Source organism: Schistocerca serialis, chromosome 2, assembly GCF_023864345.2.
Source record: "Schistocerca serialis cubense isolate TAMUIC-IGC-003099 chromosome 2, iqSchSeri2.2, whole genome shotgun sequence".
In the NCBI taxonomy this organism is placed as follows: domain Eukaryota; kingdom Metazoa; phylum Arthropoda; class Insecta; order Orthoptera; family Acrididae; genus Schistocerca; species Schistocerca serialis.
In genome coordinates, this window is record NC_064639.1 from 444,457,983 (window position 1) to 444,474,111 (window position 16,129).

A 16,129-nucleotide genomic window follows, 5' to 3' on the forward strand; every position below is an offset into this window, starting at 1 on the left:
AGGTTCCCTGCTGTTTTGGGGTGGCATTATGTGGGGCCGACGTTCGCCGCTGGTGGTCATGAAAGGCGCCATATGACTGTACGATATGTGAATGCCATCCTCCGACCAATAGTACAACCATATCGCCAGCATATTGGCGAGGCATTCGTCTTCATGGACGACAATTCGCGCCCACATCGTGCACATCTTCTGAATGACTTCCTTCAGAATAACGACATCGCTCGATTAGAGTGGCCAGCATGTTCTCTAGACGTGAACCCATTCGAACATGCCTTGGATAGAATGAAAAGGGCTGTTTATGGACGACGTGACCCACCAACCACTCTGAGGGATCTACGCCGAATCGCCGTTGAGGAGTGGGACAATCTGGACTAACGCCTTGATGAACTTGTGGATAATATGGCACGACGAATACAGGCACGGATAAATGCAAGAGGACGTGCTACTGGGTATTAGAGGTACCAGTGTGTACAGCAATCTGGACCACCACCTTTTTAGGTCTCGCTCTAGGATGGTACAACATGCTATGTGTCGTTTTCATGAGCAATAAATAGGGCGGAAGTGATGTTTATGTTGATCTCTATTCCATTTGTTTTACAGGTTCCGGAACTCAAGGATCCGAGGTGATGCAAAATTCTTTTTTGATGTGTGTATGAGCGTTGTAAGCAAATAACTCAGGTACCCCTACGGTTGACGGCAACCCAAAATGATTAAGTGTCGTGTGGGCCGCCGACCCGCGTTATGTCGGCGTTGTACTTTTATTGGACGCGAACTCATGTCAGAACATATCATTAGTAATTCTAAATATCTTTCAAATCAGCTGAAATGTAACAGCTTAGTTTACATGGTACACTTCTTGCCATAACCTCGGCTTAGATCAATTTTTGATTTTAAATAGTTTCGAGATATCTTCGCGGAATCTTATTTTGGACTTTGTTTCTGTCAATGGTTCTTTAATTATTTCCGAAGCTTTTTGTGTATGTTGAGTTCTCCTAGTTCATTAAAAAGTATTTCTCTCTCTACAGAATGGTAATCTGTTTATGCTTCATACGCAATAGTTCCTTATGGTAAGTTTCAGATTCATAATCTGTCGTTCGCAAGGGACACCCTTTCTAAATACCCGTTGGTATTCACCGAATTTACGGTTTAATTTCTATTCCAAATGATTTAGAATGACGTTGGATAGGATTTTACACGTAACAGTCAATAAGGAGATTTCTCTAAACATGATAATATCTGCCTTATTTCCTTTCTTGTTTAAATAACGTATTAAAGGGGTTTCACATTCCTCCGGAATTATCTCACTTTCCTAAATTTTTGAAAGGTTTCACTCATATCATCACTCGCAGTTTTCAACATTCCTGTGACAGTTCAGTCCCTTTTCAATTCGAGCCGCGCGGTGAAGCCGTGCGGTCTAGGGCGCCTTGTAACGTTTCGCACGGCTCCCCCCGTCGGAGGTTGGAGTCCTCGCTCGGGCATATCTATTTCTATGTTTGTCATCTTCGCAGTTGCTCTTGCTTGGAATTCAGGAATATTTACTTCCTCTTCTTTGGTGAAGGAATTTCGAAAAATCGTATTAATATCTCTGCTTTAGTGGCACCGTCATTAATGACATCACCGTTGTTATGGACAGTAGCTGTGTGCATTATGGCTGCCTAATCACTTCTATGCTGTCAGAAAACAAATATGGAATCTGTTTCTTCGGCAACACAGAATGCTTAAAAAATAATAACCTTTTTGTGGTATTTACTTACTGTTCATGAAATGTGAACCAATCAGTCAGCGCAGGAGCGAAACAGCAATTGCAATAGTCAGCTGAAAAAGGAAAATTCGGTTTCATCTGCCAGAAAGGTTACTACCAATGTTTCCTTGGACGCAAAATATGTTTTTCTTTTTGTAAAAGTAACAAGCGAATACTTTTGAAGTCTTTCTGACCAAATAAAAGTATAAATATGCATGGAGAGCGCGCAAATTGCAAAATGAAATGATCTCATTTTATCTGGACAATAAAAATCTGCAGAATGACATTTTTACTCTGCAGCGGAGTGTGCGCTGATATGAAACTTCCTGGCAGATTAAAACTGTGTGCCCGACCGAGTCTCGAACTCGGGACCTTTCCCTTTCGCGGGCAGGTGCTCTACCATCTGAGCTACCGAAGCACGACTCACGCCCGGTACTCACAGTTTTACTTCTGCCAGTATCTCGTCTCCTACCTTCCAAAGAACTTCTGTAAAGCACCTGCCCGCGCAAGGCGAAGGTCCCGAGTTCGAGTCTCGGTCGGGCACACAGTTTTAATCTGCCAGGAAGTTTCAATAAAAATCTGGTTTGGCAACTACAGAATGAAGAGATTTGCTATACGAGTTGATGGGATATCTATCCTAGTCACGGGATTTGACCTACTGCCACGTTTTGAAAAATTTGGTTTGAAAAAAGTTTTGAGTTCGTTGAAATGATTATGACAACAGTCGATGGATGATTACAATTCAGGGGTGGAATCTACTTACTAGAAATATGGTGGACAACGTGAATAGACATAAAAGAGAGCTAAGAACAGAGTTTACCAGAACCACTAAGAGAACGTTCCACTTCCCCCTGGTTCAAGCGAGTAGGTAAATCAGTGCGACTTTACCACTGTATACACAAACGTATTAGTCTTTCACCATTCACACTGCTTACACCTTTGGACGGTACTAGAAATTTTAAAGTAGAAAATAATTGAGGTTTAAACGACGAAGCGGAAAAAGTATCGAAGATCATGGAGTCCTAAGTTTCGGTTAATGTTAGTGTGGTTGTCACAAAATGAGGTATGAACCACCTTACATGTAAATACTTTTGATTATAGTACATATTTTACAGGCTGTTCATGTAACGAAACACACTTACAGTGTCTCACTGCAGGTCCACAAGTAATCCGATACCAGTGTGGCATAACATATCTTTAAAAGTAAATCTTATGCATCCGATGTCGGCCTTTAGTCAGCAGAAATGAAAATTTTGAAAAAATTATGGGCAATAACAGTGGACACCTGATAACAGACATGAGTCTTTTTATTAATTTTTATTACCAATTTTCGATTTAATATAATTTATGTGTTTCGTGTGTGAAAAATACCTTTCACATTTCACAATACCATCAATAACTGGAAGAGCAAACCTTTTAGTAGCGGAGATATTGCTTTTCAATTTTCTGAATTTTGATGTTCCATTTTGAGTATACAGGCGAAATAGCGAAATTATTTAGCTGCAGTAAATTTCTCAAATACGTTCCTGCCTTCTTTAGCAGTACTGAAACATATCTTGCGTTTACTCTTTAAGTATGCGCGTTTTGTCCATTGTTTCAGCACTGGTATACATGCAACGCTTTACCGTTTCATTAAGGTGACGCAGTGGATGAGTCGCGAGGACTTATTACCGAAGTTTGTTGGATAAATCCCTCTCTCGGCATATAAAGACGTAAAAATATTCAGCAGTTTTCATAAATAGTTTAAGGTGAAAATTAGTATGGTTGCTTCAACAACAACGCTGTGTCTATTTTACCCACGTCGTCCGGTTTCTCCTGTGCTCTGAGCTGGCTAGCAACGACGCCGGTTGCACGTCAGAAACTAACCATCCTGCTCTGTTTTCGTCTTCGAGAAACCACTGCACTCATCGTTAAAGAGCGAATCCTGCCCATCCAGGAATGCGTGTGCCGGTACCGTTCAAGATACTTTGACGTAATCAATATTTTCTGAATCATCTCCATCATCTTAGTAGCTAGAAGAAAACTCACCAGAAAAACATAACCGCAAATTCTTATTATGGGCAATAACAGTGGACACCTGATAACAGACATGAGTCTTTTTATTAATTTTTATTACCAATTTTCGATTTAATATAATTTATGTGTTTCGTGTGTGAAAAATACCTTTCACATTTCACAATACCATCAATAACTGGAAGAGCAAACCTTTTAGTAGCGGAGATATTGCTTTTCAATTTTCTGAATTTTGATGTTCCATTTTGAGTATACAGGCGAAATAGCGAAATTATTTAGCTGCAGTAAATTTCTCAAATACGTTCCTGCCTTCTTTAGCAGTACTGAAACATATCTTGCGTTTACTCTTTAAGTATGCGCGTTTTGTCCATTGTTTCAGCACTGGTATACATGCAACGCTTTACCGTTTCATTAAGGTGACGCAGTGGATGAGTCGCGAGGACTTATTACCGAAGTTTGTTGGATAAATCCCTCTCTCGGCATATAAAGACGTAAAAATATTCAGCAGTTTTCATAAATAGTTTAAGGTGAAAATTAGTATGGTTGCTTCAACAACAACGCTGTGTCTATTTTACCCACGTCGTCCGGTTTCTCCTGTGCTCTGAGCTGGCTAGCAACGACGCCGGTTGCACGTCAGAAACTAACCATCCTGCTCTGTTTTCGTCTTCGAGAAACCACTGCACTCATCGTTAAAGAGCGAATCCTGCCCATCCAGGAATGCGTGTGCCGGTACCGTTCAAGATACTTTGACGTAATCAATATTTTCTGAATCATCTCCATCATCTTAGTAGCTAGAAGAAAACTCACCAGAAAAACATAACCGCAAATTCTTGTTCTTGCAGCACGTAGACCTCTTAAAAACGAAATATGTCGACACAAGAAACTCTTGTGCGGTATTGTTAAAAATTTACACGAGAAACTTCTGGCACGTCTACAATACAAATACTTTATTTTAATTTCGAATTTGCAAATAATATACAGACAGTATTCGGTTTCTCCAGAAAGAGCACAAACAACGATTTTATAAGAGCCAACACATACTGTAGTAAATATATGTTTATGCCACTACTTAGTGTTTGTGAACTAGAGACTAATTGCTATCTGTCAAGAGCAAGTGTATTTCACTAGTTGTGTCGTGTGACAGCATTGAGTCTACGGCAGCAAGTCATGCCAGAAGCTCATATACGGCTCAAAGAGGTTCATCTCCGAGCTGAGTGGAGCGGACATCCTCAGGTAGAAGGGGGACGTTTCGTTGTACGCTATCCATTCTTCTGTCAGCAGTGAACTCACTTCTGGGGTTGGATTGCTGAAACAAGAAGACCTGCCATTAAAGATACATAACGACTGAGTAGACAGATAGTGAAACGGAAGAAATTGCTTGGAAATGAATCATACGCATTTACCTGGGAAGTTCTGCATTGTTAACAGTGTAAATAACAAAAAATCACTTACTTGATTACTAAAGTGGTCGACTCCCAAGGTCACCATTCACCTATTTTCAAACATCCTGCATATTCTAGAATTACAGGAACATTATCAACATCCACTCCATGTAGAGGAGATACAACCGCACCAATGTCGCGTGCAGATGCAACAGCCACACTAGTATTATGCGCAGCAACCTCATCAACATCAGCCTCGACTATTTCACCTCATTTATTTCATCCGACTGACCAAGATGCTTGTTACCCATCACACCACAAGAAATGGAACCTCTCTTATGAACTATAATCCTGATACATCCCTATAGAAGGATCATAACAGAATTAAGTGCACTGATGACATAAGGAATGAGCTGGTTCTCCGTTGAATCGGTGAAGAAAGGAACATATGGAAAACACTGACAAGAAGAAGGAATGGTATGACAGGACTGTATCAAGGAATAAGTTTCGTGGTACTAGCGAGAGTTTTAGAGGGTAAAAACTGAACGGAAAGACAGAGATTGGAAAATATCGAACAAATTATTGAGGTGAAGAGGTTGGGCTATGAGAGGAATCCTTGGCAGGGCGCAGATGACGAAGACAGTACCTGACCTACCTTAACAAACCCCAACTAATGCCCGGTAAAGACTAAGTCAGAGTAAAATGCTTATACCGTGACTTACCGTTCCTACTGCAACGTGAACTCCCATTCGTAACGTTTTTTCCCCATGCATTTTGTTTACATTCACCCACATCCCAAATAACTCCTATAAATGTAAAGAAAAGCTGCTTCTCATCACACTCGAAGTACACATCACCATCTGTCACTTAGCAAAATGCTAGAATTTCGAGCTCATACAACACTACGTACGGAAAACCGACTAAAACTAGATATTGGAAGCAGTGAGATTTTTGAGCTACAAAAAAAGTTTATATGGAAAGGGTAGGCTATCGGAAAACGAAAGTGGTGCATTTGTTGCAGCAGACAAGAAAAATCGGTTCCCAAAAGATAGAAACTGAAGCTACTTGACAGTTGTTTGGATAAGACTACGTATCAAGGGTCGACATAAAATTATAACTTGGTCCTTCTGTTGACCACCATACTTCCAGTTTTCCTACATGGCATACTTAAAGTCGTATATCAAGTCAAATAGGTGGATGAAGTATTTCTTGATTTTCGAAAAGCATTTGAATCGACACCAAATCAACGTTTATTGACTAAAGTAGAAATAGCTTCAGGCGTGAGTCAGGGATGTGCGTTGGGCCTCTCGCTGTTTATATTGTGTATTAATGATCTAGCAGACTTATAACTCTGATCTTCTCTTCAGTACTGTTCTGTTTACGCATGTTTCTGGTATGTTTGCATTTGAAAGTCCTGTGTGTTATACTGGGATTCATGGCATGGTCTCCATATGAGACGCGGCCATTATTTAAGTAATGTCACATGTTATTTTGTGGCTTAAACTGCTTTAACCCTAATCTGTGAAGATGGTCTGTGACTAAAACCCGTCTATATTTGGGTTTTAAATAAAGAAAAAAACAGCTGATGATCAAACATGCATTTTATACAATATTAACAGCATCTTCAGACTTTTTTGCAGATTTTGTAGTTACATATGAGAAATTACCAAATACAAAAGCTGCAAAAATAGCCAATCAGGCCTTGATAAGACTTCATAGCGGTTAAATATTGGAAAATACAGGATTGTGCACTTCATAAAAGTATAAAAGCAGTAGCTTATGGCTACAGCAATAATGATTCACAGCTGGAATCAGTAAACTTTTAAAAATACCTAAGTGTAACACTTTGTAGAGAAGTGAAACGAAATGATCACATAGGCTCAATCGTAGATAAAGCAGATGGCAGAGTTCGGTTTATAGGCAGGATACTCAGAAAATTCAGTCAGCTTACAAAAGGATACTGAACCTATACAAAGACACGCAGCATGAATGGTCGCATCTTTCTTGGAGTAATGAGAAAGGGCCACGGAAATGTCGAAAAACCTGAATAGGCAGCCTCTTGAAAACGCCAATTATCCCTTGTAAGCCTGCTTACAAATCTTCATAAACTGGTTTTACGTAGAGATCCTACGGACTGTCGACCAGACTGTCGACTGCCAAATAAGAAATCATTGAAAAAAATGAAATTGAAAAAATTAAAAAAATCTTATTTTTCGTCTTCTGCACTTCCAAAGTCTTCATTGCCCTTTGCAGACTTCCTCAGCACGCGGATTACAGTTTCTAACTTTGTAAGGAAGTGTGGTACTGTTCATTCTGTCTAGATGTCCTGCCGCGCGGGATTAGCCGAGCGGTCTGAGGCGCTGCAGTCACGGACAGTGTGGCTGGTCCCGGCGGTGGTTCGAGTCCTCCCTCGGGCACGGGTGTGTGTGTTTGCCCTTAGGATAATTTAGGTTAAGTAGTGTGTAAGTTTAGGGACTGACGACCTTAGCAGTTAAGTCCCATAAGATTTCACACACAGTTGAACATTTTTTAGATGATCCTCTATTTTGTCTTGCTCTATTCAATTTTAATTCTTGCAGTAAATATGTTCAATTCTTCCCTAATGCCATTGTTTCGTAATTTGTCTAGTCTGGTACATCGTTCCAGAGTCCTAAGAAATCTCTTTTCATTTGGCTCGATTCCTTTTCTTGTCGTTTGTAAATACACAAGATTCACTACCGTTGAGTAATGTCGGGAAGCCTTTACTTTATAAAATTTCATTCGTATATTTTTGTGTTTTATATCTAATATTTGTTTGTTGTTCCTCATATGTTTCCAAAGTTTGCTACTTTCTTGCCTGTGTCCTTATCGTAGACGTATTTGAGATCATATTCCAAATAATTCAAATGACTACCTATTCTACTACGGTATTGCCTACCAGTATTTTTGATCTTGGGGAATCCAGTCCTATAAATGCCACTACGTTTTTTATCTTTGTCGACGTTGTAGATATTGTATTGTGCATTGCTTTCGAAGATAAAATATATTGTAGTCTTTGACTATTTTACTTAGAAGGTAAATTCCTTTTCCCAGGTCATTTTCTTTCTCTGTTGAAATTGTGACATCATCTGCCTAAGATACAAAATTGGTAGTTGTCTCTTTGTTTTCTAATACCTGCATGAAACTTGGTTTTCCTTTTACACAGTAATTCGTAATATACAGTGTGGTCAGAAATAGTATGAAAAACTTGTAAGGATGTTGCAAGATAGGATCTACTGAGAAATAATTGTTAAGAAGAATTTGATATATTGGCCGTTTTCGGGTTAATCAGCATTGAAGTTTTATGTATATATATATATATATATATATATATTATTCGGCCTGGCATGAGGTACGACTTGAGACACTTGAGACTTGTACATAATAACGGGGTGTTGCACTCAAACCTCCCTGATTTCAAGGACCCAGGAGAGAAAAAACACAGTAGATACGACAATGAAAAATGCACCACATTGTAAAGCATCTTAAAGAATTTATATTCCCGCGTCAGAAGTGCCAAGTATCGTCGCCAGAGTGCATCATGGTCGCATGAAGTGAAAACTGGTGACTACACAGCAGCGCACGCAAGCAGTAGTATGGTTTGCAGAAACAAAATCACCGATTACTGGGTAAAGAAATTATCGTTGTGTGTTTGAATGTGATCCACCTGATGTGAAAACAATTAAGGAATGGTATAGGAAGTTTCTGGCAACAGGGACTGTTCTTAAACATTCTGGCGGTGCACGTTACGGTGTTTCAGAGGATACGGTGGAGGACACCAGACAAACGCTTCTCAGAAGCTTACTTAAGTCAATTCTTCAAGCATCTAGGCAACTTGATGTACCTCGATCAACATGGCATCGTGTAGTCCACCAGCGTCTTCGTATGTGTGCTTACAAAGTGCGAATTCTGCCACATCTGTCACCGGACGACAAACCACGGCGACAACAATTTGCTGCGGATGCAGATATGATGCAGCGTATTGATATGGATGCCAGCTTCCTGGAAAGATGTTTATTCTCAGATGAGGCAACCTTTCATCTATCAGTAAGGGTTCATAGGCACTATGTTCGGATCTGAGGTTCGCAAAATCCGCACGTTGTCATTGAATATGTTCGTGATAGCCCTAAACTAAATGTCTGGTGCGGGCTAATGCACAACAGGATTGTTGGACCGTTCTTCTTTGCGGAACAAACAGTGAATGGGTCAGTGTATTTGGACATGTTGGAGCAGTTTGTGTACTCTCAGATACAAGACTTGCAATCCAACATCTTTTTTCAACAAGATGGACCTCCGCCGCATTGGTCAACGGCTTTTCGCAAGTTCCTGGATAGGAAATTTCCCAGTCGTTGGATCGGACGCGGAGGACCCATTGACTGGCCATCACTTTCACCCGACTTTACGCCCCTTGGTTTCTTCATGTGGGGATTGGTGAAGGACCGCGTGTATGCGACCAAAGTGGACGATATTCCTATGTTGCGCGATTGTGTCACTAAGAAGACTGCAACAATAACAGAGGAAATGTTACATAGAACTTGGCAAGAAATTGAATATAGACTCAATATTCTTCGTGCTACAAATGGTACGCAAGTAGAGGTGTATTGATGATAAATAAATAAATTCTTTGAGATGCTCTACAATGTGGTACATTTTTCATTGTCCTATAAACTGTGTTTTTTTTCTGGGTCTTTGAAATCAGGGAGGTTTGAGTGGGATACCCTGTATTTTGAACAGGATCCAATGTCCGGAAATTTCGACACAATTGCATATTCTTCTCGCCACACTTACCGAACGGCTTTCTAGAAAGGGGGGGGGGGGGTTACATTCACCGTCAGCAGGTGTGACTGTGGTTCTCCAAGGTGACGCAGCACTCCGAATTCTAAGAGGCCGTACTGTACCGTATTGAAGACACCTCCTCAACGAGTACACGAGAAATCGCGCGTCCTATGGCTGTTGCTCCCGGCATCGGCTGGTATCCAGAATGTGATTTTCACTCTGCAACGGAGTGTGCGCTGATATGAAACTTCCTGGCAGATTAAAACTGTGTGCCCGACCGAGACTCGAACTCGGGACCTTTGCCTTTCGCGGGCAAGTGCTCTACCATCTGAGCTACCCAAGCACGACCACGCCCGGTCCTCACAGCTTTACTTCTGCCAGTATCTCGTCTCCTACCTTCCAAACTTTACAGAAGCTCCCCTGCGAACCTTGCAGAACCAGCACTCCTGAAAGAAAGGATACTGCGGAGACACGGCTTAGCCACAGCATGGGGGATGTTTCCAGAATGAGATTTTCACTCCGCAGCGGAGTGTGCGCTGATATAAAACTTCCTGGCGGATTAAAACTGTGTGCCTGACCGAGACTCTTGCCCGAGAAAGGCAAAAGTCCCGAGTTCGAGTCTCGGTCGGGCACACAGTTTTAATCTGCCAGGAAGTTTCATCGGCTAGTATGTTGTAGATGACCAACAACTACATCAATACCAACTCCAACACTCCATACTATCTCTAACTCTCACAGACACGTGAATGAGGCTTGAACCAGATGAGTAGGATAGGACATGCCCATCACCACTTTGCTGAGACGTCTAGTGTTAATGGAAAACGTCGTTTGGTTTCCTGTGACCTTTCGACAGAAGTGTCCCAAATTACTCTAGTGTGATATTCGGCTTAGCAAATGTATTAACAGAGATAGTAAAACACGAAAAATAACCAATACTGCAGTAGTGACTCTCGCGCTTCCATGACACAGGCCGTCCGCTATCGCCATGCAGCAGCGCTCCTTAGCCGTTGTTGGAATACTGGTTATTCTTAATGTTTTATTGTCCCTATTAATAGATGTCGCTAAACCGAATATCTCAATAGACAATTCGGGATACTTCTGTCGAAACGGCCTCATTAGGTTGCACTTTAAAAATTATTTTGTTTGCAGTGTGAAACAAATTGTCATTTCCCGCTTTCACTAGACATCGCAGGAAAATAGTGATGGGCCTCATGTGTTTGGGCTGACCCCAGGTACACTATTCAAACACAAAATTGCAAATATCTGCTGAAACACCAGAAAAAAATCCACCCGACGACATATATATTAAAGAACGCTACATCCTTGTCTGACCTGGTGCTACCAGCTCTCTATTTATATGCAGCTTGGTTAATATATTTCCTTATTGGCTTGTTAATGTATTGTTAAATTGAGTGGGTGCATCCAATGTGCTCTACAGTTTTTCACCATTAACTGTATGAAATGCCTTTTCCAGATCGAAAAATGCTAAGTGGGTATCTCGATTGAATTCTGCACGTTTTTCTTTGATCTGTTTCGTCACAAATACTGCATCTGCTTTCAATGTTCTGCTACGGAAACGCATTTTCTCCCCATTTAATAACCACTGTGACATTGTTTTTAATCTGCTGCTCAGGATCCTGGCGTTAGCTTTGTACGCCGCGTCCAGAAAGCTAATCACTTTATAATTCTTGCGTTTACTTTTATCTCAGTTTTTAAACAGCGATACAACTTTTGCTCGTTGCCATACTTTTGGTAAGGCACTTCTTTTTCGAAATATACTGAATAGATTTAAAAATATTAGATGGAGAGAATTGCACCGTATTTTAGGAGTTCATTGACAATCCAGTTCAGGCTGTAGCTTTTCTTACCTTCCATCCACCACCTCTTCCATGCATAAATAGCCCACACCTTGCGAGTCTATACATTCCAATTCTTCATTTCTTTTTTACCCTTCCGCGCACCAAAGCAACGTTTAGTGGAAGTGTTCTCCCTGTACCTGAATTGTTTCTCTGTCTGCTTCATTAAGCATTTTCATTGTCTTACGTGCTAGTGCTTGTCTTCCGTGCACATCAACTTCTATTACACTACGTAATGCTCCATATAATAAAGGAAACGCTACATATATAATCCACTGGAACACTTGAAGGCCAGTGTACATTTAAATAAATTAAGTTATCTATACTATGTTATTACTTTAAGAACTGCAGATAAAAACTTACTCCGTTTTTGCGAAATTCGCCAACATGGCTGTCATTTGATCCCTTAGGATAGCTCCGTCTGCATTAGGATCGAGAGATGATGATGCGAAGAGATATGTTATATCATCTGCATGGGCAGCTCCTGAAAAATTATTTTAAAGATGTAAAACGTTTATACAACGTGTCAGATGTTAGCAACATTACAACCATAATGGATCACGTTCTGTTGCAGCAAAAAAACTTAACTTTTAATCTATAAATATTATCTGATTGGCTGGGTGTCAGGTTCAAATGGTTCAAATGGTTCTAAGCACTATGTGACTTAACATCTGAGGTCATCAGTCCCCTACAATTAGAACGACTTAAACCTGACTAACCTAAGGACATCACACACATCCATGCCCGAGGCAGGATTCGAACCTACGACCGTAGCGCGGTTCCGGACTGAAGCGCCTAGAACTACTCGGCCACAGTGGCCGGCGGGGGTCAGACGATCTTATCCTGATACAGAGGTAGCACAAATGTTTGCTTCCTTTTTTGAAATAAACTTTTAAAAGCTCGTTTCCATCATGCATCTTCCCCAAATTACTCTAATATTCCTAATTTCCTTTTTGCACCTTTATTAATATTGCTTCCACTATGTAATGCTATATACTTTGGCAAATGAGTGGCCGATAAATACTTTATCTCGAAAAGGTTCGTTTGTGGGATCGTCAGACGTTGTGGTAGAAAGCCAATACTGACTCTGTTGTGCGGTACCTCAGGCTGCATATGTGCCAACCTTGTACTGATGTGCAAAACTTAACTAACTTCAGAATAATCGCCCCCCCCCCCCCCCCGTCAGATTTAGTTATGGGCACAGTGAATAGGCCTTGAAAAACTGAACACAAATCAATCGAGAAAACAGGAAGAAGTTGTGTGGAACTAAAAAAAAAATAAGCAAAATATACAAACTAAGTAGTCCATGCGCAAGATAGGCAACATCAAGGATAGTGTAAGCTCAGGAGCGCCGTGGTCCCGTTGTTAGCGTGAGCAGCTGCGGAACGAGAGGTCTTTGGTTCAAGTCTTCCCCCGAGTGAAAAGTTTACTTTCTTTATTTTCGCAAAGTTATGATCAGTCTGTTCGTTCATTGACGTCTCTGTTCACTGTAACAAGTTTAGTGTATGTGTTTTGCGACCGCACCGCAAAACCGTGCGATTAGTAGACGAAAGGATAGACGTAAGGATGTGCCTCTCCAATGGGAACCAAAAACATTTGATCGCAAGGTCATAGGTCAACCGATTCCTCCACAGGAAAACACGTCTGATATATCCTACACGACACTGGTGACGGCATGTGCGTCACATGACAGGAATATGTTGTCGACCCACCTAACTTGTACACTTGTCGAATGGGTAAAAAGATTCTTCTACCTTGCCCCATTTAGGTTTTCTTGTGGATGTGGTAATCACTCCCAAAAAAGTGCTGAAAACATAAGAGTTTGTCACATAAACTGAAAATAAAAAATTACACTTTTTACTCGAGGGAAGACTTGAACGAAGGACCTCTCGTTCCGCAGCTGCTCACGCTAACCACGGGACCATGGCCTCCAGAGCTCACACTGTCCTTGATGTTGCCTATCTTGCGCATGGACTACTTAGTTAGTTTATTTTGCTTATTTTTTCATAGTTCCACACAACGTCTTCCTGTTTTTTTGATTGATCTGTGTTCAGTTTTTCAAGACCTATCCACTGTGCCAACTTATAACTAAATCTGAGGGGGGTGCGATGGGGAGGTTCCCTTGTAAGTAACATACCTCGATGAAACTCTGGCTATAAGTAGAACCAACTAGGCAGGTAACTGAAAGAAACACGCAATGAGACGAACAGAAACACTTTTAGTCAAAGACAAGAATTACACCGATGTCACCAAGATTTGTGATTGTTCCATGGACACTTAAAAAGACATTTGTGGTTCTCAAAGCGGTGTGTGATAGCCGCGAACTGCAGTAGACAGTCTGGATGTGTTCCCATGTTGGCCACAAGGTTGGTAAGGAGTTCTTGTAGTGGGGCGTTCCATTCCTCCGCCAGAGCTGTTGACACTTGGCGGATGGTCGTTGATGCGTGTAGACGTGCTCCAATACGTTTACCCAAACCATCCCACACGTGTTCGGATTTAAGTCGGGGAAATGAGCAGGCCAGTCGATTCCCTGAGTATCATCACTTTCCAAGAGTTCCTATACTAGCGCTGTTCAACGCAATTGTGCATTGTCATTCATAAAAATGAAGTCAGGGCCGAATGTACCCCTGAAAAGACGAGAAGTAGTACAGTGTTACAGGAAAGTTGACTACTGAGTATACCTTGTTCGAAGATTTGCTGTTCAATGTTCCCATGCAGTGTTATGCCTCCCAACACCATACCACCTGGACCACCAATGTCCGGCAATATTCCAGTGTGCATTACGTATTGCTTCCTCATGTCATATGAGGGAACGTCCTGAGTCACTCCTCAGACTGAATCTGCTCTCGTCCGAGAAGAGCAAGCGACCCCACTGCTCGTTGGTCCAGTTCCTGTGGTCTAGGCACCATTCCAAAATGTGTCACGATGTGCGGGTGCTAATGGAAAGCAACGTGTTACTTGTAAGGGAAAGAAGCCACTGTGGAGCTTGAGACAGCGTGCCTTACAGTCCTGATAAATGTGATTGTGATTGCACCTAGCGTTTGCGATGGTCCCTTCTTGCCTGTTGCGCAATGTGGCGGTCACCTGCTGCTGCATTTACCATGGTCACCACCTCATCTCCTTCGCACAGCTGTGCCTGTGGTTCGGAACGCTCCCCACGCACGTGAAACAATGCTGTGACCAATACCACACTCCTGGGCACTCTCGTAACACGTCGTCCTTACTACAGTTCAAAATTGCTCTGAGCACTATGCGACTTAACTTCTGAGGTCATCAGTCGCCTAGAACTTAGAACTAATTAAACCTAACTAACCTAAGGACATCACACACATCCATGCTCGAGGCAGGATTCGAACCTGCGACCGTAGCGGTCGCTCGGCTCCAGACTGCAGCGCCTAGAATCGCACGGCCACTCCGGCCGGCCGTACTACAGTTCCTCAACCATTCTTCCGCTTGTGAAGTCATCCAGATCTTGTCTCCGGGCCGTGTTATAATGATAGACACCACCACAGTGCACCGTAACCTCTCGCTGACAGAAGCAAGCTGTCTTTTTCCGTTCGTAGCCATCCACATTTGGTCACGGTGACCTCACGCCATGTGACGTCCAGCCTTTTGTGCACGACTGGGAGACTTCTGGCAACACGCTCCCGCACGTTGAGTCATTTCCAGTGAATTGTTAATACGTTATGTTACTGTACCTATCTCGTTATTAAGTTTTGCAGAGCAGCGTATTATTAGTTGGTAACATGTATAAATTAGTATGTAGACCAGCCGTAGTAATGGCGCGATTAGTTGGCCACGGAGCACTGACGGTTAAAAGTTGTCACCATTTGGAAAACTTCCTGTCGTTTGTTCTCTATTTCAGATTGGTGCCACCCCCAGCGACTCCAAAGCTACGAAACTGTAATTGCCTCGTACAGTGTCGTTGTGCTCTCTGTGTGAGATGATTATTAATTGATAAACAGCAATAACTGCGCTTATACTTAAACGCATTATGGAACATGAGATGCGATCACAGCTGTTTACTGAATGTTTTGTATGTCATTTTTTTCTATTAATTGCATTCTATCTAGACAGTATTAATTCAATTTCGAATTTATCGCTACAAATACGTACTGAATTTGAAGATGTAAGACATGTTCACAAATCCATGTTACTCCCATGTAAAAGTTTATACCATAGCAGCTGATCGGTATGAGCCGTGTACGCCTTTGAGATTTCAGTACGGGAAGACAAAAATATGAAGCATTTCTCTGTCTGACATCCACTAACTATGCAGTGGCCTCGCTACCCCTCCGCCCCTGAGATGAGTGGCCAAATTTACTTAGCTTACAGCCGAATTC

General features: G+C 41.7%; 1 protein-coding gene across 1 annotated transcript in view; it reads right to left on the reverse strand.

Annotated features, from left to right (window-relative positions):
• Nucleotides 1–4,883: 4,883 nt before the first annotated feature.
• Nucleotides 4,884–16,129, reverse strand: part of LOC126455594 (esterase FE4-like) — a 67,896-nt gene continuing 56,650 nt past the window's right edge. Inside the window, exons 8-9 of the mRNA XM_050091349.1 lie at nucleotides 12,150–12,270; nucleotides 4,884–5,060 (exon numbers count right to left, since the gene is read on the reverse strand). Coding sequence (XP_049947306.1) covers nucleotides 4,907–5,060; nucleotides 12,150–12,270 — 275 coding nt within the window. The 3' untranslated portion in view covers nucleotides 4,884–4,906. The remainder of the gene's footprint in view (nucleotides 5,061–12,149; nucleotides 12,271–16,129) is intronic.